This window comes from Eupeodes corollae, chromosome 3 (genome assembly GCF_945859685.1).
Source record: "Eupeodes corollae chromosome 3, idEupCoro1.1, whole genome shotgun sequence".
NCBI classification, from domain to species: Eukaryota; Metazoa; Arthropoda; class Insecta; order Diptera; family Syrphidae; genus Eupeodes; species Eupeodes corollae.
This window is the reverse complement of record NC_079149.1, coordinates 16,414,672-16,441,818: the sequence shown is the minus strand read 5'-3', so window position 1 is coordinate 16,441,818 and position 27,147 is coordinate 16,414,672. Positions and strand designations below refer to the sequence as shown.

The 27,147-nt window shown below is 34.2% G+C and overlaps 2 protein-coding genes across 5 annotated transcripts; one reads left to right on the top strand and one right to left on the bottom strand.

Annotated features, from left to right (window-relative positions):
* On the top strand, positions 1 to 25,934 carry LOC129952929 (epidermal growth factor receptor substrate 15-like 1). 4 transcript variants are annotated; one of them, XM_056065904.1, is made up of 13 exons: positions 1 to 86; positions 500 to 544; positions 614 to 850; positions 1,195 to 1,952; positions 2,014 to 2,185; positions 2,261 to 2,410; positions 2,485 to 2,574; positions 13,372 to 13,569; positions 13,637 to 14,089; positions 14,152 to 14,340; positions 14,412 to 14,504; positions 23,962 to 24,142; positions 24,209 to 25,934. In XM_056065904.1, the coding sequence occupies exons 1-13, from the start codon at positions 60 to 62 to the stop codon at positions 25,159 to 25,161; spliced, it is 3,546 nt and encodes a 1,181-aa protein (XP_055921879.1). In that variant the 5' UTR covers positions 1 to 59; the 3' UTR covers positions 25,162 to 25,934. The 4 variants fall into 4 exon arrangements, with proteins under 4 accessions (XP_055921879.1, XP_055921878.1, XP_055921880.1 ...); XM_056065903.1 differs by having other exon boundaries at positions 23,812 to 24,142; XM_056065905.1 differs by lacking the exons at positions 23,962 to 24,142; positions 24,209 to 25,934 and adding an exon at positions 21,291 to 21,342.
* Positions 25,539 to 27,147, bottom strand: LOC129952946 (glutathione S-transferase 1-like). The gene is made up of 2 exons (XM_056065928.1): positions 26,940 to 27,147; positions 25,539 to 26,869 (listed from the first exon to the last, which is right to left on the bottom strand). The coding sequence occupies exons 1-2, from the start codon at positions 27,032 to 27,034 to the stop codon at positions 26,293 to 26,295; spliced, it is 672 nt and encodes a 223-aa protein (XP_055921903.1). The 5' UTR covers positions 27,035 to 27,147; the 3' UTR covers positions 25,539 to 26,292.

The window sequence follows — 27,147 nt, the reverse complement described above, 5'->3', positions numbered from 1 at the left end:
CTTCATCCAACAAAACCAAGTGCACATCGCTTTTCAGTCGCAGTTGAAAAAATACAAATATGGCTTCGCTACCAAATCCAATTCAAGTAAATTTATTTTATTGATTTTCACCTAAAATATAAATTCAATTTAAATTAAAACCCATCAAAAATCATTCATTAAACAATTCTCCATTCGTTTACGCAAAAATTTCAACTATTTCTCTCAATTAAAGTGCATAAAATTCGTAAAACAAAAATTTTTCTTTCCTCAACAAAAAAATTTCTTTGCTTTGTCGATTTTTCTTTCCTTTGGAAAGGGTGTCACCATCTGTCAAAAGGAAAATTCAAGATTTTCTGTTTATCGATTTTGTGATAACGACAACGAAAAATTTTATAAAAAGAAAAAAGAAAAGAATGAGAATATTAATTCCACTTCCTCCCACAAAAACTAACATGATGAAGATTAAATTGATTAATCGAATGAATGTGTATTTCTCTTTTATGTTCTGCAATTTTAGGTATCTGGCAAGCACAATGCAATTTTCGAGGCCTACTACAAACAGGTAAGGGAATCTTCTTTCTGTCCATTGGAATCTGGTTATAAAAAGTATATTCACTCCTCCTATTTTCAGATTGACCCGAAAGGAACCGGAGCAATTGAGGCTATGACTGCTGCTAAATTCTTAAAGAAATCAGGACTAAGCGATGTAGTTCTGAGTAGGATTTGGGACTTATCCGATCCCGCCGGAAGAGGATACCTGGATAAACCTGGTTTCTTCGTTTCATTGAAATTGGTATCCTTGGCACAGGCTGGCCTAACCATCAACATGAGTAATATATTCGCAGACACTGCTAATCCTCCAAAAGTTGTAAGTTTCAAATAGTTTTTGTTTTCTTTTTGTTGTTCTGTTTGAACTTTGCCAAAAATTAAGGTTTTATAAATTCCCATTCATGTGGGAAATGTAGAGCATTGTTGTGCAATAGGTTTTTCCCTTTTTCTTATTGCATTTGTGTCATTAAAAGGGCCGGGATTTCTCATCTATTACTCATCGGAAGACTGAGAAGTTTATAACGTAGAATTTATTGTTATGACTTTTTCTTATTTGTAATCCTTCAAAATAGGGATGTTTTCTTAGACCTAAATGCCTCATTGCCTAGTAACGGGAACAATGAACTATTGTACTCACACGTCTCTTGTTTTTTTGTTGTTAAGGGTGACCTTCCTAAGATTGTACCACAGCGAGTTCAACCAGTTCCAGTTATGAACACGGATTGGTCCATGAAAGTGATTGACCGTTTGAAATATGAACAACTCTTTGAGTCATTGAATCCCGTGAATGGCTTCCTCGCCGGCAACAAAGTCAAGGGAGTCCTCATGGACTCAAAATTGCCCATGGAGACACTGGGTAAAATTTGGGATCTAGCCGATCAGGATAAAGATGGAAACCTAGACAAACACGAGTTCATAGTTGCCATGCATCTAGTCTATCAGGCTCTGGAGAAGCGTGCCGTACCCGATGTACTCCCACCAGAGCTTCAAATGAGAAAACCTGGAGCACCACCACCAATTCCAGCACAACCAGTTAAACCAGCTCCACCGGTTGTGGCGGCAATGCCTCGCGCTCCAAGTGGTGAAGGCTTTGGAGATGGTGGATTCGTGGCAAACTTTCCAACTGATATCGCTCCACCACCAGTGCCACCACTACCAGTCGCTGTACCACCAATGCAACGTGTTCCACCACCAATAATCCCCATGCAACCACTCATCTCAACTGATCCTTTGATTCCAATTGGTGCTCCGGCACCAGTTGCTGCAGCACTCGATTGGGTTGTTGTGCCATCTGAGTTGAAGCGCTTCGAGATTATATTCCGTGATTCGGACAAAGATAGGGATGGATTGGTGTCTGGTTTGGAGGTGAAGAATGTATTTTTGCAATCAGGTGTTCCACAAAATTGTCTTGCTCATATTTGGTAGGTTTTTGAGCTTCTAATTTAAGCTTGTAGTTCATTTGTGTCTTTTCTTATTTTTAAGGGCACTTTGCGATACAAATCAATCGGGAAAACTAACTCTTGAGCAATTTGCTTTGGCTATGTGGATGGTTGAACGCAAACAAAAAGGAATTGAACCACCACAAGTACTCACAGCGAATATGGTACCACCTTCAATGCGTGGCATTGTTCAAGGTGTTGATATCACTCCACAGGTTTGTAGTACTTTTTTTTTGGTTATCTTTAATACTTTTTGACATTTATACAAACTCTTTTTTATTTTTATTTAGGAACCTAAACCAACATATTCCAATCCAGAACTAGAAATGATTTCCAAGGAAATCGAAGAACTAGCCAAAGAGAGACGAGCTCTAGAAACAGAAATTGCCCAAAAGGAAGCCGATATTCGTATTAAGTCGGGAGAAGTTCGTAGTTTACAGGTTTGATTTGAATTTTTCTTGTAAATGTATTTTCTAGGATATTCAAAAATTCTTTTCTGTTTTTCAATTTTTAGAGTGAACTTGATACTCTTACAGCTACTTTGAAACAATTGGAGAATCAAAGAGGTGAAGCTCAAAAACGTTTGGATGATCTTAAAGCTCAGGTAAAAAACAATATTTTAAAAAAATAGGTAATAAAACAAAGCTTTTTTTGGCATTAGTTTTTTTTAATCTTTTTGATTGACTTAATGCGCTTTTGGTTTTTATTTATTTTCTTTACTAAAAATTTAGTAAAAGAGTTTTTTGTTTTATTAAAAAACGCACAACATAGATATAGACACAAGTTAAGATATTTTGTAAATATATACATATTAGTTATAATTTAGTTTTCTTATTTTCGGTTTTATTCAAACTATGCTCTTCTTTTTAATAATTAGTCATGCTATTTATTTAATTTAAAATAAATATTCAGCTGCGATTGAAATAACGGCAGTGTAACCTTCCATCGACTCATTCTAGTGCAATTCAAACAATTTAAGACATGAGTGATTAATTGCATCCTGTTCAATACTTTTGTTTATGTATAAGAACATTTTTAGGGTCATTGTTATAGAAAAAAAACATTTGTTGGCATGAGAAGTTTGTTTCCAAGTTTCGGAATAAACGGACTTATTAAAGGCCCCGTCGGAGAAGACTCATTTGAATGACAAAAAAAAATTGATAGATTCAATCTTAACCGAAGAACCGATTTAAAGAGATGCCACATTTCACGAACTCCAAATGTTGGTATTTTTGTTGTAACAGTTTTACTCTAACGCATTACTCTGATAAGGATAATTAACATAGTTAGCTTGCTTATGTTATTTTACTTTCAAAGCGTTCCTAGCATTCTAAACGCCGATAAAAATACGCATTTTAAAATACTGAAAAATAAGAATTAAAAAAGTTATTGTAAACATATTAACGGCTTCTTAAGTTCATTTTTTGAAGCTATTTACTTTCACTGTGAAGCGTCTTTGCAATGACTTTTCTAATTAAATTTTCAAGAAAACAAAGAATAAATTGAAGAATCATCATCATTAACGTCAGTATTTGATAAAAAGTCCTTTACTTTCTTTCTTAAGATCAAGATCGGGTGATTGTGCAGGTCATTTCAAAACGTCGATATTATTAACGTCTAATGTACACTTGACATTAAAGTGTACTCAGGGTCGTTGTCGTGAATGAAGCGCCATAAGATCGGCAAATTTTCTTCTCCATAGGGTATCATATGCTCCACCAGTATATCTCTGTATGAATTCTGAGCAATTTTGGATTGAATCTTCACTGTGACGCCAACGCCACCGTGCCATGAAAAAGCAGACACCATAACGTTGCCAGCACCATGTCAACGTTTTAATCGTTTACTTTCAATCATACTCCCTGTTTTCTGGTCTTACTTATTTAAGGTGGCGCTACACTTCTGTGTGAACTAGGGCCTCATCCCACAAACTACGTCATTTAGCTCGATACCCAGCTAGATGTCTTCAGTTTCGCGCTCCAAGTTGGGTGAGGTCATTTTCCACTAGTGCGCGGTCATCCTCTACTGAGCTGTCCTGTGGGTGTGGATTAGTAGACTTTCCGGGCCGAAGCATTGGTTTCCATGCGCTCTACGTGAGCGTCGTTGTACTTTTACCCTTCTAGCTAAGAGAAAGTCGCTGTACAGCCCGTACAGCTCGTCGTTCCATCTTCTCGAAGAATTGTTCTCTCGAACCGACCCAAGGTGCTGTCATCCACTTTTCTCATAGTCCATGCTTCTACACCGTATAGCAGGAAAAGAATAATGAGCGTCGTATAACGCGACACTTCTGTCCCTCGAGAGAGGACTTTACCACTCAATTGCTTTCTTAGCCCAAAGAAACAGCGGTTAGCAAGAGTTATTCTGCGTTTGATCTCAGCGCTGGTGTTGTTTTCTGCGTTTACAGCGGAGCCTAGGTAGACGAAGTCCTTGACTACCTCAAAGTTACGTCTGTCGATGGTGACGTTTTGAACAAGAAGTTGGTGTCGTATGTCCTTTCTTGACGACACCTTTGTTTTGCCCTCATTAACTGTTAAAGCCATTTTTGCCACCACTGTCTCAATACTTACAAAAGCTCCATTGACATCACGCTGAGTTCTTCCGATTATGTCAATGTCATCAGCATATGCTAGTAATTGGTGTGATGAGCTCTGCACTATTCTTTCAAGTCCGATGTTAAAAAAATCGCATGACACCGCATCACCTTGTCTAAAACCTTTTTGTTGACATTGAAAGGTTCTGTTAAGTTGTTTCCAACCTTTATGGAGCAACGTAAATTCTCAATGGTCATCCTTCTCAAACGGGCGAGTTTGGCAGGGATGCCAAAACTAGACATGGCTATATACAGTTCATAAAAATAGCAGTGCTGGACCAATTTATTAGATTGTCAATTATTTAAATCACAGAAATTTTTACAAAAAAAATTACCATGTTACTTGCATCTAACGGTCTTTCGTTTTAATATTAGAGACTTAGCTTGAAGTTATACCCTACTTTTCCCGGTGAACACCCATTATTTCAAATTCCCTGGATATAGAGCGTTCATAAAAATAGCAGTGCTTTTTATTTTATAATTAAAAAGTGTTAAAAATTCAATTTTTTTTTATTTTTCGTTAAATGAATATTTTACTATATAAAGTTTACAGTATTTGTAACATACTAGCATATAAAACATTAATAAATATTAGCTCAAAAATAAACAATGGAACGGTCAAGACACTGCACCGAAGAAATTCGAAAACTTATTAGAAAACTGCGTTTGGAGGGAAAAACCTCCAAGACATCCCAGGCTGCTTACCAAAAATGGTCAGTAACGCCTTAAAATAGCAAAATAAACCGAAAACGCTAGGCCCAAAAAGAATGACTACTGAAAAAACTGACAAAAAAATATTCAGTTAGCAAAACAGAACCCTTGCATAGGCTCTAGGAAAAAAAGAAATGGACTTCAACTGCCTGTTAACGCTGTCACAATACGAAGACGTCTTTTATAAGTAGTTACCAGCCCAAAGTCCACGCAAAGTACCATTCTTGACCAAACGGCATATGGCCAGGAGAATGGAGTTTGTTAAAGTGCATAGAGATAGGTAAAAGAGAAATGGAGGAATGTTCTGTGGAACGATGAAAGCAAAGTCGTCCTTTTTGGGTCCAAGGTTCGTCGGGAATATGTGACAAGACCCTAAAATGCAGAAATCGATCCACGGTACACTATACACTATAAAAACAGTGAAGCATGGTGGATAAAAAATTATGATATGGGCTTGCTTTTAATATTACGGGGTGGGGCCTATTTAATTTATCGAGGGAATAAGGGATGCAACCGACTTAGTGCAAATTCTCGAGGGGGTTATGTTAACCTATGTTGAAGACAAAATGCCGTTGGTTTGGGTATACCAACACGACTACGACCCAAAGCATAGGTCAAATAATTTAATGTCATGGTTTGCGCAGAAGAAGTTATCCGTTATGGAGTGGCCCGCTCAATCCCCCGACCTTAACCCCATCAAGAATTTGTGGGGGGTGTTAGGAACGCAATTCATAAACAAAATCCCAAGAATACGAGAGAATTGTGAAAAGCAGTGCGTGATTTGTGGAACGCAATACCAGTCGAGAGATGTAAGGTTTTAGTGGACTCGATGCCACGTATATGCGAAGCATCATAAAAAACAATAGTTATACAACAAAGTACTAAGTTTCAAAACGTGCTAAATTTATGTAAAACTAAAAGCAACGCAAATCATAAGCAATCGCAATTATCTTCAAAACGGTTTATATATAGTTATCATGTTGATCGCATACAACCATGGTTGAAAGATATGTAATTGAAAATGTGCTACAAAAAAGTGAGAATACGCTTCTACTATTACCAATGTGCTAAATTCGTGTTCACCACTGTATATTCTAAATTTTAAATCATTTTTTTTTTAAATTGTCTGAGTTATGAGTCAGGCCAATTTCAAAAACTTGACAGTAATGCTATAAACGGAGTTGTTGAAGCTTTGAGGAGTAGACAATTATGGATAACATTGCAATACCTTTAATAGTAAAACTTTAAAAAGAAAACAAATCTTAAAAAATTCTAACGCGGACTTAAATTTTTATACTTGAACACATATTATTCATATGGATCCATATTATTCGTAGCAAGGTCGTACTTCTTTCTAAAAATATCTTAAAAACTTTTTGTAGAAAGTTAGATAATTGCACTTGTTGCAAATTGATATTGAACATCAAGCTCTTTTATCCAAAATGGTTGCATTCTGAATGTTCTTTGAAATACAAAATGAACGCTGGTGTGCCACAGGGCTCCGTTTTGTCTCCGACACTCTTCATTATTTTTATAAAATGATCTTTTGCCAGAAATCTATCCAATAAATTGATTCGCCAACAACATTATGACCAATGGCGAATTATAAGGCGTGTAGAAATTCATTCTACTGTGTAACACTTACAAAGAAGAGACAACAAAGCTATGCATTACAGTTCATCTGTCATGTAGTGATCACATATAATACTAATCCAAAAATGCTGCCAAGGGTTTAAGTTTTCTGAAACGATGCGATGCAAGAAGTTTTTGTTCGTTCGAAACTCGAGTAGAATTCTCATATTTGAGTAGAGCCTTAGTAACCCTCTGTGAGTCTCTTCGACAGAATTCAAAACATAAACTCTTAAAATGGATCTGCTGTCTAACTGAAACAGTTGCAACTCTTGAACATCGCGGAAAGTTTGTCGTTTTCTTATTTTCACAAACCATGTAATAATCAAAACAAAAGTAATACACGGAATACAGAAAGAGTCATCAATTTACCCTTAATTCCGATTTTGATGATTGAGTAGCTGAACCTATAATTTTCGAAACAAATCAATATCTAAGAAAATTGTGTCATATCGTTATAAAAACGTTGCCTTTAATGTCAAAAACTCAATGTGCATCCAATCAAAAATATCCTACGTCGTAATAAAGTAAATATATTCTAGAATACTCAGTTTAAATTTCAAGTCCATCGCATAATTGCTCTTTGGGTTACACAATTGAAAAATCTCAGGAAATTTTATACCTTTTGTGGTTTGTGAAGGCGTACACTTCGACGGAGTAAATCTTTGTCCCTCATTTCGTGTCCCCAAACACTGTAGAGTGTTCCAGCCAGAACTGTTGGCCATCAAAGAAGCTCTTTCTTGTCTCACACACAACGTGATATCGACGACCGATAAAAGCATCTTTTCAGATAGTTATGCTGCCCAAAAGACCATTGGACTTTGTTTCAATATACTCACTAACACCTTAAATTGATAATCACCTCTGGTGAAAATGGCAAAGAAGTTTAGCAAACATCGATATAGCCCTATTTGCTTGTAAACTTATGCTAAGGCATGGTACAATAAAGAAATCAAGACACAGATGGTCTAATACAACCATTTGTGGGTTAACTAAACTAATTTGGGCAATTATTGATGTTAAACGTTTTAAACAAGTCATTTTGGTTGGTAAATTGCACATAAGAGGACAAAATTTTTATTTTATGAGTACACTAAAAATCCAAAATTTTAAATCTATATTTAAAAACAAAGACATAAAACGGCATTCACACTAAAAATTTCAACATCGATTTTTTACTATGGCTAATTGTGGTACTTGTAATACCATTACATGATCGACTCCATTATGTGTAGCGGTAATTGTCGAAGAGTTTTGCATGTACTATATATTGACACCCCGTTAAGCTGCATAAAACTATTTGCTAAAAGAAAATCTTTTTTCTTCTTTTGTGATTAATGCGACCCAATCGCCGAAAAGAAAATTTTTCGGAACGTCATAAAAAATATTAAGGACCTAGAAAAATTGGAGAAACAATTTACTTTGCTTTTAAAGAGATTTGAAAATCTGACCTTAACCAACGGAAATATTGAAAATTAAATTAATAAATACAAAACTCCTCATTTATTAAGTAAAACAATAGTCTACCAAACGAAAAACCGATGATATAGGGGACAAAAATTCTGATATATGACATTCACCAAAGAAAGCTGCAACTTCCGTATTTAAAGGCTTTTCAATATCACGCTCAGTTGCCAATTATAACTCAAAAAACAATGTACCTGCTCCGTAACCTATTTCATCTTTATCATTACCACTAATTTCAGCACCTTATGTTGTTAATCTCTTACCATCTCCTTCAACGACCCAACTGTATGTGGATTCTTCGACTTCTGCCTTATCGAAAAACATATTTTTGCAAAAAATTACCAACGAAAATACTTCACTAATATCTCCAATTTTATCCGGACTAAAGGCTGTTGAAGGGCAAAAAATATTGTTTTTTTTTTTTTTAAACTTGTACCGTCTACAATTGCACTAGACATAAAAAATCACATGTTCGAAGAGCTGGGTTCCCCATTTATGTTAGATGGTGGGAAAATTTTACATCGTAACCATACTAAGTATTCGTCCTATAAAATACGTGAACCTGACTCAATTTTTCATATTTTTTATTCACACTCGTTTTGGCCTAAAGGAGTAATAATTCATAATTATGAATAAGTCGAACAACCCTTTTCGTCAGTATCGGACAACGCTGAACCATCGTCAAGGCAGATTCAAAAGGTATTAATCTACTACCAAAACGTAAATGGACTCCGGACAAAGACCAACATGGTTTACAAAACATAAACAATCTTCCTCACCATATCATAATATTAACGGAAACATGGCTGAACAACTGTGTTTCGGACTCGGAGCTTTTTGACTCCTCTTATCAAGTCTTTAGACGTGATCGCATTAACTCAGACGATTCAAACGCCGTTGGTGGCGGAATTCTTGTCACTCTCACCAATACTTTCACAGGTTACCTGATTGACGACTTTCGATCAACAGAAATACTATGCTTACAAATTAAAATGGCAACAGGACATTTATTTATTGTATCAGCACATATACCTCCAAGCTCCAAGAACGAGGTTTATGAAAAACTAAACAACTGTATCGAAAGTATTTATATCCTTTTGGAACCTGAAGACGAAGTACTAGTAGTGACTTAGGTCCCCAGACCTGTTAAGTCCGTTGGGAACCCTTAAGGGATTCCGCCTCGACTGTCCTGCGCCTTGTGCTTCTCGGTCGTCCAGCTCTTCCTCCTCCTAGTGTGAGCGGATTCCACTACATAGCTTGGGCTATGTCCAATCCATTGCCACTTACGTCTTCGTATTATAGATTCTATAGGTCCTGTCCTCTATGAAGGACCTCATTTGAAATACGGTTTGGCTAGAAAATCCTTAGGGTGTTACGAAGACATCTATTTACGAATGTTAGCAGCTTTCTTGTTACGGCTGAAGTAACCTTCAAAGTACTGCACCAATAAAGAAGCACAGATTCGAAATTAGTGCGAAACAGTCGTAGCTTTGTTCTTAAGCTGATAGAGTTATTCCTCCAAATGTTTGATAGCATCCCGAATGCCGCTTTTGCTTTGCCGATGCGGCAGATGACGTCTTGTTCGGTTCCGCCTTCGATGGAAACGATACTTAAAAGGTATTGCAAGCTCTCGACTTTTTACACGACTTTTTGCGAGAAAATATTTATTTGAGAGGTTGGTCGGGTTCCAAGGCTGATCATTTTTGTTTTGCCGGAATTAATTTTCAGCCCCACAACTTCTGCTTCTCTCTCCATACTTGTTGTCATTTGATGGAGATCCATGATCCTATAGGAGAGTAAACAAACATCGTCCGCGTAATCCAAGTGCTTCAAATAGGATGTCAAAGTCCATTGGATCCCTCCGCTATCTGATAGTGCTGAGCGCAGTACATCGCTTATCACTAACAAAAACAATATTGGCGATTTCAAAGTCATCTGACAACCTACTATCGTGCAGAACGTGACACTTGGATCTATCATATGCTGCTTTAATAATAGCAATTAGTTTTTCTGGGATGCCTCTCCTCCGCAAAGCTAACCAGATACCCTGTTAACGCTATCAAAGGCCTTCTTGAAGTCGATGAACAGCAGGTGTAGTGGTGATCAATATTCAACGCTCTATACTGGAGGACCGCATAATCCTGCTTGTTCGGTATCGAGTGTGGCCTGAAGGTGGTCTCTGATGCGTTCCAGTATAACTTTAGATACTATTTTGGCAACGGCTGGTAGAACGCAAATTCCATTTCAGTTTTCGCATTTTTTAAGATCTCTTTTTTTTGGAAGCTTGATGATAATTCCCTTCTTCCACTCATGGGGGAAGCTTTCGGTGGTCCAGCCTGCTTTTATAAGCGGATGAAGCAGTTTGCTTGATGATGAATTCCTTCAAGTCCTACCGCTTTGTTGTTCTAAAGTTCTTTAAATGCGGCAATGATCTCATCTTTACTGGGAGGTGCTGTGCGGATTCGGGGATTAGTTTCTTCAGGCTACGATGTTTGCAAACACTCGGTTTAAAACCGAGGAAAATTGTTTTTTTTCCACCTACTGACTTGCTCATCCACCGAACTTATCTTATCTACTTCTTTCATCAGGTGTTGCTTTGAGCTGCGTGTACCGGTCAGCTCTTTGGTTATTCTGTAAACGGTCCTGCTGTCGCCCCTTTTGCAGCATCTTCTGCTTCTTGCGACGATGCGTTGATGTAGTTACGCTTGTCGTGGCGCACACTGCCGTGAACCTTTCTCTTTTTCTTGCGATAACACTGTATAATGGTGACGGGTCGTACTATACTCTGTAACCTAGCTTTGATAAGCCTTCCCCAAGGTAGGTGCTCCAACGAAATAAGGCTTCTGGTTGCTGTTTTTGTAAGGAGTAACCCAACTCCAGCTTCTCGAGTGTTTTCTGGATCATAACCAGAGTAGAGTAGTACAGTGTTACGTGTCGGTGACTAGTATTTTCCCGCTCCCAAATATCGCACTTCGCTTAACTTTAAGATATCTATCGTGTACCGCAAAAGTTCTCTCTAATTGGAGGAATCTGGCATCACTTTCTGCGTCCAGAAGCGTCCTCACATTCCAGAAACCAATCTTTGTCCGGGTACAATAACCAAAAGTCGTCCAACGAGTTATCATTAATTATCCGAGGCTTAATTTCGGTTTCTGCGGGATGGTGTTCAGTTACGAAGAGTGCTAATCTCCGTAACCTATCCTGAAGAGTCAGGAAACTTCGCACTTGCAATTTTTGCTAACTTATGTATATTGGGTTACACAAATCATTTCCCGGGGCCACCACGAGGAGGTAAACCAAGAACTTCGACATGGCAAGAAAGTTGCATTGCTGGCCTAAACCAAGTTTTAGGAAATCACCAACTACCCCATCTATCGCAATTGGAATTAAATTGACGACGATAACTTCTACGTTCCAATAAACGCGTCATCTTCAAATGATCTTTTATTATCAGATGGTATGTATTCATGTGGCTTAAGTCAACTCAACGGTGTGAAGAACCGTTTTGAAAAACACTCGATCTGGTATTTTTCTCCGAAACCATATGCTCTGAAGCAGCTGTTATTTCTTCTGTTGTCAAAATTGTGGGCGAAGATAGCGATCATCCTGCATTAGACACAGCACTAAATTTAAACATCGCTTCATCTCATATGCTATCTAATAACAACAAACTAAAATTCAACTTTAGCAGGTGTTATTTTGAAAACCTTTTTATCTATGTACGATCAATTGGGATCACTTATTTTGTAACTTAAATATTCACGATATGTGTAACATTTTTTTATTAACTCTTTTCGAGTGTTTCTACAAAACGATTCCATTTAAAAAGGCTCGAAATAACTTGAGTGGTCCACCATGGTTTGATTCTCACGTTGATAACTTGAAAAAAAGGGACACTGCTTAATGGGTTGGCATGCTTTTCAATTTAAAGCTCCTGCAAACGATTTTTGTCGAAGCTGCATGCATAAAGACGAAAAGTAGACAGTGTCTCACTTTCTATTTCCATGTCCTGACCTGTCACAAAGATCAAGAGTCCACCTAAGATCCTAGTAAACTAAAAAATCGTTTCAAACACTTCATATAAGAATAAGGTAGATCTTAAGATCCATGTGGTATTACAACAGATACACTTTTGGTCCTTAAACTAACCAAACCTATGGCACATTAAGATTTAAAAAGTTTGATAATTTATCAATTTTTAAATAACCCAATCCCAAAAAGCACCAAACTATAAACGCTACAAAACTATAATTAATCCGAAGATAATATTAAGATATTGCAATGAAGTACAACTTGATTACGTGTAAAGACTCCCCTTAAACCTTTCATTGCTAAAGACATACTTGTATAAAACCATCCTATTATCTCGGGTAGATAATTTGTATCATTATTGTCGGCGACATGTTTCGACTCTTTATACAATACCAATATCGTTTCTATAAATTATTCCAAAACCATTTATTTATGTTTGTAAATATTTCTTCCTAATGTTCAAAAAACGAAAATTTCTCATTAACTTTTTACATATCTTCCCTATTTTATATTTACCTACTATTTTTATTTTTTTACTTAATATTTTTGTTTTATTTTTTTCCCGGTTTTGGTTTATTTTCTTTTTAATTTAATTTAAATATTAAATTTCAAACTTGCACAAACTACACACAAATTCTGACATTCTGTAAAAAATAAACATAAACACAAAATTAAGGAATCAGAATACGAAGAAGCTATAAATAATGTTAATTTAGAAATATCCGAAGTACACAATCAGGTTTGTTGGCTTGAATTTCATTTCCTTTATTATTTACTCTGTGTATATATTTTGTTTTTCTCCTTTTTGTTTGTTTATTCTTTTAACTTATTTGTTAAGTTTGTTTTGTTTCTTACACTTTTGTTTGTAGTTTTGGTGATTGAGTATTGAAAAATGTCGCTTCTTTTGTTTTAGACAAAAATTTACATATTTCTGTGAATAATTTTTGTTTCTTTTGTCATTCCTTCGTGAAGGTCAATAAAGTTCGTGAACAATGCACGAAACAAGAAGAAACTATCAACGAACAAGAAGGCGAGTTGAACTCGAAACGTTCGGAACTACAAAAACTCAAAGACGAAGAAGCTTCCCTCGAGAAGGAATACGAAGAAAATCGTAAGGAATTAGATAATCTATCAAGAAATCTTCAAGACACTCAACTCCAAATCAGTCAAGTGGGTTTTTTTGTTTTGTTTTAATTTTTGTTCACAATGATTAATCTTTGTATGAATGGAATTAAAGGTACGTTCAATGGTAACACAACTCCTAGAATCCCAACGTGAAATGACCGACGCCCTGATTATGTGCAAAGCAGCCATTGAAGCAAATCAAACCGAACTAGTAACCGATTATCAGTTGAAGATTGAGGGAGATTTAACAGAAGCCAGACAGGTTCTGGAGAAGAAATTCACCGTCGAGCCCAAAGCCGATGATCCATTTCAGGAGAAGACCAATGGTTTTGGTAAGACCGACGCCTTTGCCTCGAATGGCTTTGCTGCAGATCCCTTCACATCGAGCACAAACGGCACCACACGAGCCACAGGTGGTTTTGATGACAGTAGCTTTAATGCTGGTGGTTTTGATGATTCATTTGGGGGTTCTGGATTTGGGGCAGCTAAACAAAGAGATCCATTCGGAGCTGCGGGTGCTGCTGATCCATTTGGCGATAAAAAATCTACAGCTGTTACACCTGAGGTAAGAAATATCAGAGTTAAGTTGGAATAGAATTTAATGTAGGTATACTTTGAAATGTTTAGCCTGGGAAAGATGACTTTGGAAGTGATCCATTTGCTGCCCTTCATGCACCAACAGGCCAAGGACAAGTACTCAGTCCAAATGCCCAACGTTCTGGGCCACCTCCAAGGCCAGAGTCACCAAGTCCTGCTCTACCACCAAAGAAATCTAAACAGCCACCACCAAGACCAGCACCACCACGTCCTGTTCAAGTAAATATTTAATAGAATTATTTTTCTATCATGGTTAAAAATTAATGGGCTTTTATTTTGTGTGTTATTAGGGTCCACCACGTCCATCTCAACCAACTGGTGATGCCTTCGGACCACCATCGGGAGGTGGTGGCTTTGCTGATTTTGCTGATTTCGACAATAAGGTTCGTACAATAAGCATGCCTTTTACATATTAAGGTTCAGTGGTGGTAGTTTCTTCTCTTGAGCTTGATATTAAAATAAAATAAAATACAGCCCCCAAGAGGACGCTTTCCACCCTTAATTGCATGATTTAGATTTAGTTCTTTTTAAGTTAACAAAAAAGAAAAATAACAAATGCTGCTACTAACAATAAAATCGAAATCAAAGTTTTGTAAATTCACACGCTAGTTCAAGTGTTTTTGTTTTTGTTTATTATTATTTGTATTCTTTTTCAGTTTTTCGTTTCCTTTACTCGATTTGCATTCATATTGGTTATTCCTTTGTTGTTATTTATTTGTTCAAAACAAAAAAAGAAACAGTTGTATAATAAACTGAAACAAAAAAACAAACATAAATAATAAACAAACATTTGTTTCCGCTTGACTAACAAATGGCTTATGTTTAAAATTCTATTTTCAGTGAACATCATCTCCACTCTCTTTTTAAATGTATATCTATAACAATTCCACCCCCTTTAAATTAAAAACTTATCGAAACAAAAATAAAACACAAAACAAAAACACACAATTAACCTGTACCTAACTCTTAAGTGTTCATATTTTATTGTTTAACAAAAAATATACATAAATATAAATATATTCATTATTATATAATATTATTGAGTAGTTAAATTTCAAACAAAACAGAAACCAACTTACACACACACACATAAAAATACGATTAATATCATTACCCCAAAACATTACGATCCAATTTAATATAAAATGATTAATCAAACTTCTTAAATATTAACACTTATTTCAACAAAAATAGTATAAAGGTAGTTTATTATTAAAAAATAAAAAAAAAAACAAACGCGTTATAGAACAATTTAACAAAAATAAAAAACAATTTAAAGAAAACAAAAATATTTCAAAAGCATTTTATCGTTGTTTAGTTGTAAACATTGTTTCAAATAATAAATTTATTATTATAATCTTCCTGCGAAATCATAATTAAAATTAAATAAACAAACAAAAACACAAATCAGACAAATAAATAGTAACATTCGAATTATTATTAATATTTATCTCATTTTAAGTGCTTTTGACGTCTTAAATGTGTATTTAAAAAAAAATAAAATATCATTTTAACAAAATAAAAAAAGAAAATTAAATATATATGAAAAAAAATAGACTTGCGAGTATATTTACGCATTTTTTTTGTTTTCTGTTTTATGATTTTCTTGATTTTTGTTTTGTTTTATTTTTCTTTTATTTTTAAGAGTATCACTCTTAGAATTATCTGCTTATGCAATTTCATAAATTCGCATTCAATATTCGTGATTTGTAGGTAAAAACTCTTAAAACAATTTAGATTTAAAGATGAAGGCCCTTTTGTCAATCGAATTGTGTATTGACCATTTCAAGAACGTTATGAAACATGAATAACCATTCATCTAAGCACGACAATAAACAAAGTTGGTATAAAATAAACTTAAATAGGTAGTTGGACCAGTATATAACGCTCATTAGCTGCCTTTAGTCCAGTCAATGAACGAAAAAAATTGCCTTCACCTCAAAAAAAATCCAACAGTTTTGAAACCTTGCACACTTACTAAAGGATGTCTGGTGATGAACCAAAAAAAAGCAGTTAAGAGAAACTTTATGGTTGTTCCAGTTTTTCTCGTTTATCTCAAAAGCTATTTGTCGTATAAAAAAATGTTATTCCACAAAATTAAAGCTCATTCAATTTTATAAAAAAAAGCTTCCCTGATTTTTTTCGTATCTGTTTTAAATAGTTTATAAAATAACTCTATCGGCAGTGAAGAGAAACATACGGTTTTTCGGGATTAGGTATTTTAAAAATTATTTGTCGTATCAAAAAATAATCTTATAAAAAATTAAAGCTAATTAAAATCCTAAAGAAATATGATATTAATTTGTTTGTACTTCTTTTATTTTGTAAAATAACTCTATAGGCATTTTAATGGCTATTGTGTATCCAAAACGTTTCTGGAAACTCTTATACTAAAGAAAACGAACATTGAAAATAAAAAAAGGAAATTCATCGGAATAGGGCTTAGCATTATATCAGTTGTGCGTTCCAGATCATTTATGTCTCCAATACTAAGCAGCATCGCTGCATCTATTTCCATAGGAAAAGAAACCGATACACGAAGGCAAAAGCTGAAAAATCTACCTTGTCCTAAAACAACTGGATAACTTGGAGTACTTCCTTTGGAAACATTTCAGAAAACAGATGGGTTAAAAATTTAGTTTTTGAGAATGCGATTGCGTTTTCCGAAGAAATGTTGCAGCCAAAACCATATGAAGAAGAAATATTTGACTGTAAACAGTCGAATTGTTTTTTCCTGAACACCGTTTATTTTAATAAATATGATTTAAAATCATGAAAATGAAAATAAAAATAAACGAGCATAAGTGTTCATATATGCGTTTCGCCCCGATGTAATGGTTGGGCTTATCAGAAGATGACCATTACACCTTGTCTTGACGCATATTTTCTCGAATAAATTGAGATTCCATATAATCCGGCAGTTTATGTTGCAAATTTTACCAGAAATGTCTGGTGGTAACATTTGACCAGCCTCTTTATATACAAAGTAAAGAAATCGTTGCCGCAGCTTCATCTGAGTCCCGTCTATCAAAATGCGTAGTCAGATTGGATAGTTTTCACCTGTTAATGTCCTATATTGTTCCAATAGGTTTTCTGATGAGTGAAAGTGACATGCAAGATTAAATGAGTACTATATTCGCCCCGGTTGAAAAGATGCTGCAAGGAAAAGCTTTTGCTACAGCAGTTCGTGTTTTAATGCTTATACCGACATCTTTAGCTAATGTAATAATGGAACAAGTCGACATAAGTCAACATGAGTTAGAGGAAACCCAAAATCACATGACAAATTTTCTTGATGAGTCTCGTCCGTTATGTGCACTAAAACAAAGCCCTCATTTGATCCAATAGTGATAAGCTACAAACAAATCTTAACAAAGTCAAATCTAATGGACTAACAGCAGTCTTATGGATTCAGTTGTTTAATATGATTACATTGCTTAAAGATTTTATTCTCGCTTAGCGGTCTGGCGTTTAGAATGCCCATATTAACTGTGTAAACAATAAAATGATTCCATATTTCCATGCCGTCGGACACTTCTCGTACGCCAAATCATTTCACCTGTATTTGCAGAACATGATAAAACTGTCTTCTGTGATGGCCCCAGATGAATTTAAAAACTTAGGGTTACTTTACTATGAGAAGAATTGACCGATTTTGGACAGGAATGAATAGTATGGAGGGCTTGACAACAGGGCGTTGAATCATTGATAGCACATGGGTTCTAGGGCTGACTGCTACTCATAAAATTTTCTCATCGCTCGAAGAATTCACTGGCGTTCTTTTTTCTACTAGTGAGCAACATGAAGATTTTGGGGAGGCACGTAAAATTAGAGATAATACAAACATTGCAAAACTGTCAAATTGGTTCCAAAGTCATCCTCCATTTCCAGTTACAAATGAAATCATGTCAATAGCGAGCGGCATCGGAGATGATAAAGTAACTTCCTACAATGCTTATTCCATAAGCATGCAGGCAATGAGCCATTTAGTGAGCCAACGAGTTTCAGAAGTAAGAAGTAACATAAAAACTGAATTTTTGTGTACAGTTAGAGACACGAAAAAAATCTTTTCGTTTAAAAAACATATGTTTTCCTTAAATGCCTATAGAGTTATTTTACAAACTAAAACAAGTACAAACAAATTTAAATCATATTTCTGTAGGATATTTAATTAGCTTTAATTTTGTAGAAGATTATTTTTTGATACAACAAATATTTTTTAAGATAAACCCAAAAACCGAAAAAATTGTATGTTTCTCTTCACCGCCGCTAGAGTTATTTTATAAACTAAAACAGATACGAACAAAATCATAGGAGCTTTTATTTATAAAATTTAATGAGCTTTAATTTTGGAAAAGAAAATTTTTTGATACGATAAATAGTTTTCGAGATAAACGGGAAAAAACTAAAACAATCTCCATGTTTCTCTTAACTGCCGCTAGAGCTCACGTCGTATTCTTGGGTAATTTTTTTTTGGGTCATCACCAGACATTCCTTAGTAAGTGTGCCAATTTTCATAACTGTTGGTTTTTCTTTCAGGGAAAAACCTTTATTAACTGGACTACTTACAAAGTCATAACTCAAAATTCATCATTTTGAGATAAATGCTATTTCCTAAAGAATTGTTTTTTTTTTAATTAATTAAATTAGAAGCAAAATTTTGCTGTCAAGTTTCAAGGTATTAATTCTGAAACTATCATTTTTGCCTGCAAGAAATTTAAAGCATTTGTAGTAATATGTGAGTTTAATTTAAAAAAAAAGTTTGCTTCTGTAGGGACGATATACTTAATTCAAAAACGAAAAATGCTGAGTTACTTTGCAGCAAGTGAGCGATAGCGAAATTCAGAATAAGTTCTTGTTATTTTTGGCCTTCAAACTAGGCAAATAAGAACCTATGCAAATGACTTACAAGTTATTTTCAAAAGGGCACTATTGATGATAAGTAGAACTTTGAAAACAAATTTGCTGGATAAATCATCTTATTCGTGAATAGATCTTGCTTAAACGTTTACAAAAGTAGGAAACGATGAAATATTATCAAAGAAAAAAAAATTAAATTATTTAAAATCCTTAAAAATGATTTTTTGAATTATATTTTAACTTTCTTACGCCGAAATTCTTCACAGAGTTCTAAGTTTGGGAACAGTACTAGTTCTAGAATTTGTTTATCAAATCGGTATCAACTTATTTCTTTACATACGAAAATGATAATCATATGTAAGTGTTCAAAATAAGTACCTAGTTATTACAAAGGGTTTTCCAATTAGGACTTGTCCACTTGCCTAGTTGGAGAACGTACTTCGCTCCAAATGGCCCATTGACTTCATTTCTGGTACGGGTGTAAACCAAGATCTCTACGCAAAATACTCCATAATGTTGTTGTCGTTTGCTACGGACTCTTGAACGGCTGCGATATTTTCCACACTTCGACCAACCCGTTGTTTCACTGACAGGGCAATATCACACAACGAATATGTACACCCAAATGTTTCCATTAAAGTTCTTGTTGCCTCTCTACTAGGGCGAGTGTGATGGCCGACAATTTAAGTTAACAACTCCGAATTTCTCTTTGTAATGCCGACATTCCTTGTTAGTGTACCTTACCATGATAAAAATACAAAATTTACTGAATAAATTGACAAGGAAAGTTCAATGATCAGTGAAAGGGTGCGTTCAAAAGTTATCAACTACCTATTAAAAAACCCGATAAAAGTTTTTAGTACTCGAATCGGTACCAATTGATTTCTTCAGCTATCGTCACATAGGTATCGGGTACAAGTTAGAACTTGTGGAATTTTCTGGTACCATAAATCGGCAATACTGAAAACTATTTTCTGGTTTTCTTATCTTTAAGTTCGTTTTATTTTGTGTCCATTTTACCATTTCCATTTTAAAAATGGATTTGATTTTGGATGGTGAAAATTTGTTTCAAGATTTTGAATATATCGTGAACTATGAGAATTTGATCAAATACTCAACCATTTGAGTAAACCGAAATGCGATAATTATTTGGGACGATGTTCAGTTTTTCAACGTGTTTAAACTTAGAATGTTTTCAACCATTGCATACTTTTTTTGAACTTTAATGAAAGTAACAAGCTAATCAATTTGAAAAATAAAAAACCTATTCAATCCTTTTTTCGATTTATCTAATAACAAATTTAAGAATTAAATGATGACATTTTTATCTATGATGTTAATATTTTTGCATATCATTAATACAAAATCATAATCAGGCAAGTCTTAAACGCAGTAATTCCTACCTTAGGACTACGTTCCAGACTTAGTACCTGGTGTAGTACAATTCAGAGCTAATGTGTAGAAATTTATCGTTAATATCAAAAACAAAGATTCGGCATCAAAATTTCCGCTCCAGAAGAGATGTTCAACAAATTTGTAGACATTTCAAATTAGAATCCTTTTATTTTCATATGAGTTTTTTGAGATATTGTAAACTAAAAGTTCGTTTCTTTCAAAATATAAAACGGCATCAGGAAATGGTAACTTTTTAAAGCCAGCTTTCAAAATAAAAGCATTTAACTTTAGAAACATGCTTTATTTTTGAACATATTTTATTGACATGGAGTAGAGACCCCGTTATCAAAATTGGTGGTCATGGGTTTTTTGGTGATTCCAATTGAATCCTTACAAGACTAATTTATTTGATATTTTTAAGTCCTCTTTTATTTCCCTTTAAAACACACACATTTAATAGTTAATCTACTTAAGGAATGGATACTTTTGATGCTTATATTATTTAAGCCTTATCAAACCTCTTATTTGGTATAAAAGTTTTGTTTCCATACGTTTTTACATTCAATCTAGTCTGCAGCTGCGGTTTTTCATGAACCAATTTGTACGTTTTTTCGAATCATACTTGTCGATTTAACATAAACCTTATTCTTTAATCGAATTCTACTTCGAAGTTAACAAATTCTGTGTGTTTTAAACAATTCTTTAATACGCAGAAATTACAGAATAAATCATCAATGAAATCATCAGTTTAAATATACATATATTAAAAGTTATACATATTTAGTAGTTTAGTTCAAAAATAACATAGATACAAAGTGCTGGTTTTTTAGGTAGAAAATCCATTTATTTTAGAAGAATTTTAATATCGATACTAGATTTGTTTTCAATATGTTTTTGAATTATTTATTTTCTAGGGTTGGGATTAATGCATTGGTCGATGTTGAGCTTAACTACACAAATTTAAAGGTGTGAACTTGAGTTCCACTAATCACAAACAGCGTTCCATTCCATAGACATAATATGTACATACAATGTAGCCTATATAGTTTCCACTGCACCATTTTAAGTCGCAATTTAATTTACCGATATGAATCCTGTCCAATCCTTCTATACCCTCTAGCTAGTACATCCCAATCTAGATTGCATTTTTCAATGGTTTTAAGGTAGCAACAGCTACTGGGTCCTAAAAATTCTAAGAAATATGGTCAGAGCGTTAAAATTTTAAACCTGCGTGTAGTAATCCAGGGATGCCAGCACGTAACTTGATACAACCAAGACTAGTCGATACAATCGAGCATTGGCAGCACATATTTTGGTTCAATCGAGTGTCCTTGATTGTTTCGCCAGATTTGGCAGCACACAAACTTCAAATTGACGTTTGAAATAAAAGTTTTCACTCGACAGAAATTATTTATCGTCAGCAGTGATTTAAGTATGAGAAAAATGGAAAAACAAAATAATGTGTTAATAAATAAAAAACAGACTGAGATTTTGACCAATTTTATGAGTTCTCACGTTGATTTAGCGAGGGTTATTCTTAAAACTGCCCAAAGGAGGAAAAATATGAGTACAATCAACGCAGCCCACTATTCCCGGCAGTTTAAATTTCCTATAATAATACTCCTTGCTGTCTCCAAATTTAGAGCTATCAAATTTAATCCATTGCGGACAAAACTCATTTGCAGGAGAATCAACTTTCGGCCAAAGAACTTGGAAACTGTTGTCTGTGCCATACTTAGCACCACACTTTGTTCCAACATTGGTTTGCTAACTTCCACTGGCTAGGATGTTTAATTTTATAGTTCACAATGTCTTTTTTAAGTAAAAGTCACAATGGAACTCGTCTCAAATTACGTTCTGTCAAGAGTAATTTGTTTCGAGTTGATTGATGATCGACAATCCTCGATTGTATTAAGTTACGTCCTGGCCCCCTTGCTAAATGTGAGGATTGCGTATTAGTTATCAGATGCAGCGAATTCCAGTCTAGTACAAAAATATCTAAAATAAAAATGTCAATATTAAGATAAAAAGCCAACGAAAACTATCGTTTGTTTTTCAAAATTAAAAAGAAATTTAGCGCCAATGTTATATTAGGTTTTGTAACGTGTGCGAACGAATTTGTTCATTTTTTGAATTGAATAAAGACAACTTTTGTTTGCAGAAGCGAAAACCTCAGATTAGTTAATTGTGTCTGATTTCGAAAATAGGAACATCCTATGTAAAATTTGTTGTTTTTAAGATTTCATTGTTTGCTTTCAAAAATGGCAAAAGCATTTACAATGCAATTCTATGCTGCTTTATCAATATATGATTGTACCAAACTCTTATGACAGCAGATAAAAGTTTAAAAATACAAAAATGTTGTTTATGTTTTATAATACGAAAATTAGTAATTCCTTTAACTTCCACAAACCAGCGGTAATTTGACAACAATAAATGTGACAAATCCCACCCAAACCTATTAATTTTAGGCCCTTATGAATGGCGAATCGAACAATTGACTCAAAGCGGAAGTTTGCAAAAAACCAATAAGTTGTGATATTAAAATGTTTGAACCTTGACATACAAGTAAAGCAACATCTCTTTTTCAAAAAATATAGATTTTGAATTGAACATCGATATCGGATTTGTGAAATGAGTTCGCTTGCTTTCAAATAATCGACTCTGTATTCATAATAAAAGCCTTAACTTTATCTTTCTCAGAAAGAGAAGTTGATATGACCTAAATATTCGAGTATCTAGGTTGTTCCGCTAATAATATTTACGAAACTTTTTAAACATACATTTTTGTGTTTTTCGAAACATGATAATTGTTAAACTGCAAAGGATACACATTTGTCTCTAAGACCTTAGGTCACATTGAGGCAAAACAATAGGGAATTTTTATTAAAAATAGTGTAAAATAAATACAGATTATAAGAACGGGATTATTTAAGTGACTATGAACTTCGCAATGATAATGTATTTTCCAAAAAAATACAAACTATCAAAAACCGAGTGAAAGTGAAGTTTTCTCGACCATAATATTTTGTTAGGTCCTCAAAAATATTGTCACATTTTAAATCGTATTCTAGGGTCTAAATATACTACAAACATTTTCCTTATGACTAAATTTAAGTACTTCTATTACACAAATCACAATACTTCCCCAGTTAAATAAGAATTTAGCTGCGTTACTTCACAGAAAAGTTAAAAAAAAATATGTATTATTAACCAAATAGTATAATTTTAAAACACTGGTTTTCTCCATCACATCCAGTCATAATAATTTGTATTGTTTTATTTCTCCTGTCTTGTATTTTATATTTGTTTGTTGTTTTGTTATTATTTGCATATTTATTAATAATTTTTTGATTTTTATTTTATATATGATTTTTAAATATAATTTTATTTATTTGTTTATATGTTTTTTTCTTGCGTTTGTCACTATTTTAGCAACCCTCAATCCCTCCACCACAACCACCACCACCAATTACAATAACTACAACTTCAACTTCATTATTCCAACAACAACAACCACCACCACCACAACCACCACCCCTACAACAACCACCACCACTTCCAACTACCCCAACAACAAATCAGTTATCAGCTCTAGCTCCAGTTGTTGCTGTTACTGCTCCTGCTTCTGCAACTACTGTCCTCGGTCTAACAGGTCCAGCTGATTTTGTTGATGATCCATTCAAAGATTATCGTTATGTCGATCTTGCAAGCATAAAAGATCCATTTGCCGATGAGGAATTTATAGAACAAAATAGTTCAGAGGGTAATAAATCCACATTTCATAAATTCACATCAGTTTTAATATATTGATATGGTTTTTCGTTTACAGATGAGACAAAGAAGAAAACTAGAGTATCCATCTCAGAATCACCACTTTCGAATATTTTCAGCAGTGATACACCAAAAGTTGATTCAAATACAAAAACTAGCAGTTATGAATTTCTGGATAATTTCGATGCATTCAATGCAAATCCTAGTCCTGTGCCATCATCGTCTCTTTCAGGAGCCACCAAGACTTCGGCCCGCAACACTCCCTTCGATAATTTTGCTAATTTCGATGCATTCGCTTCAGTACCACCATCACAACCTACGTCAGCGTTGCAGGAGAATACAGCAACAACTACTGCACCGGCAGACTTCTTTGATGCTTTCGATGACAACTTCAAGGATATTGGCAACAACAACAATAATCCTCCCAATGTTATAACTTCTGCATTCGATGCGTTTGGTGACATTTCAAAGGCATTTACCACCAACAATACTTTGACTGATAACGCCTTTGGCGGTTCCTCATCGACAATGAACAAAGTGACTAAGACCTCAGATATCAAAGTTTTCGATGATATGTTCGACGACAACGCCTTTGAAGATGACTTCTTTAAGATGAAGATCAATGATAACAACAACGTTGTTGTTGCAGCTCCTGTTCTTGTCAATAACAACTTTTCAAAATCATCATCAACAACAACATCCTCATCATTGACGGCGGCAAATAACGGTAACTTTGCTAAATTTGACCTCTTTGCAGAGTTATCAGACAGCAGTAGCAATGAGTTCGGAACTGCTTTGAATAATTCAAAAAATCTGAATGTCTCGCAATCGAAAGTCCAGAAGAAGAATAACCTTGGCAAAAATAATAACATAAATGCAGCCGCAGCAGCAGTAGCAGGAAGCGGTGGAGGTGTGAAAGTTGCTGAAAAATTCGCCGGTGACTATTCGAATCCGGATTCGTTTGATACGGACCTCGAGGAGGCTCTAAAGCGCAGCATGGCTGAGAAATAGAGTTATAAAGAGTTATTAAATATGAAATTATGTGAAAAATGAAGCTTATATATTTTTGTAGTTATCTACTAGATAAACAATCTTATTTATCAACTCTCGTTCCAATCCATACCAGTGGTTAGCAGATCCTGTGTTGTGTAGCGGTGCTTTAAATTTAATAATACGTAAGATAGGGATTTTTGAATCCTATGATAATTGATTATAAACAAATGATGTATAATTATGTAGGGATGATATTTTTTTTTTAATTATTATTTTGTAAAACAAAATTTCGTTTAGAACGTATGTGTTTTTCTTTTTGTTTGTTAAGATAAAATTCTAGTTCGCGAAATGTTGTTTATATTTTTTCGTTAAATTATTATTATTATTTTTATTGCTGCTTATTTTGTTTATATACTATCTAATCTATACTTCTTTATTTTCTTCATGTTTTGAAACAAACTAGTCGCTTTTGAGTTTTTGTTTTGTTTTTCAAAATTTAAATAAAAGGCATTAGTTTGATAAAATGATAATTCCATTATATTGATAGAAACTATTTTATGTTTATTTAAAGGTTTCATTTACAATACAAAAAATATATGTTAGTAGTTTTAGTTTATAGATAATATTATTTTGTTTTCTTGTTTTTTTTTTTAATAAACAAAAATAAAGTATTTACCTGCTTGTTAGAAAGAGAAACACAGACCGAAAGAAGGATACATTCTTCTTTATTGCTATATTTTACCTTAAATAATAAAATACAAATAAATGCAAAAGTAAATAATAAAATTAAATTATTGTTTTTTTCTTCACGGAAAATTGGAATGCCAAATTAAAAAAAAAATTATATTCACCATCGATTGGTCATAGAGACTTATCGAGTTTATGGAAACGAACTAAAAATAAAGTCAGTTGAAATTGAAGTTTTCTGATACAATAGTCGTATCTTAAGGAGGAGATAAGGTAACGAACAGAGATTGATAAGAGTTTCATTAGTTTGTGTTTAATTAAAAAAGAGAGGTTTTAGTGGCTGGCATAAATTTCCTATCAAAATTAAAAGAGGTTTTTTTTCTTTCTATAAATGGGGTAGAACAACAAACTTAAGGAGCAATAAAATGTACGTTAGTAATTATTAAGAACAAAATAAATAAATTATTTCTTCGATTTATTTTCTGTCAATTTTTCCTTGAATAGTTTCTTTACCTCTTCAGCTCCCTCTTCATTGATGTTCTTATAGTAAGGTAATTCGGACATTCGATTTATCCAAGCCAAAAGCTTTGGATATTTAGTTTCGTTGATTGGTGCAACTTCGTCCACCGATGTAATTGTTGTTATGCAACACAAATCAGCAATGGTCAGTTCATTACCACAAAGATATGCGTCGTCTTTCAAGAAATTCTCCATGATATCCCAGCATTTTTGTATGTAGGAAATTTTATCAATTGAACAATCAGTCGACCCATAGTATAAAATAGGCTCGAATAGCATTCTACCGCGAGCAAATAAATGACCTGAATCAAAATGTAGACGAGCATCGACATTAGCACGTTTAGCTAGATCCTTGGGATAGAGTTTATCATCCTTGCCATATTTGCCAACTAGATAGGAGCAAATTGCATGACTGTCATAGATTATGACTCCATTATCGTCCAAAGTGGGAATGGTGTGTTGGGGATTCATTTTGATGAATTCCGGTGTAAGATGTTCGCCTTTCAGCAAGTTGATTGGACTTTTTGTTTAAAAGATTAATTTTATTATTGAGTTTTTGTGTGCGTATATAATATGTTGATTAAACTTACCGCAAATCTAATTCAACACCAAGAGCGGCTGCTGTAAGCATTACAGCTCTTGAGGGTGGGCTTAGGGTGGCATAATATAAGACTGGTTTACCCATTTTAAAACTAAGTTTTTGATGCCTGTGGGTTTATTTCAATTATAAATTTAATGAACGGATATTTGTTTAAACAAATTTCTTGGATGTTAAAGACAGAACAAGAGAAATTTAAA

Excerpts from the sequence above, each read along its gene's own strand:
- LOC129952946 (XM_056065928.1), bottom strand. The coding sequence starts at position 27,034 with ATGGGTAAACCAGTCTTATATTATGCCACCCTAAGCCCACCCTCAAGA. Across the intron at positions 26,870-26,939 it reads GGTGTTGAATTAGATTTGCG|TCCAATCAACTTGCTGAAAG; the intron begins GTAAGTTTAATC and ends TTAAACAAAAAG.
- LOC129952929 (XM_056065903.1), top strand. The coding sequence starts at position 60 with ATGGCTTCGCTACCAAATCCAATTCAA. Across the intron at positions 87-499 it reads CGCTACCAAATCCAATTCAA|GTATCTGGCAAGCACAATGC; the intron begins GTAAATTTATTT and ends CTGCAATTTTAG. Across the intron at positions 14,090-14,151 it reads CTACAGCTGTTACACCTGAG|CCTGGGAAAGATGACTTTGG; the intron begins GTAAGAAATATC and ends TGAAATGTTTAG.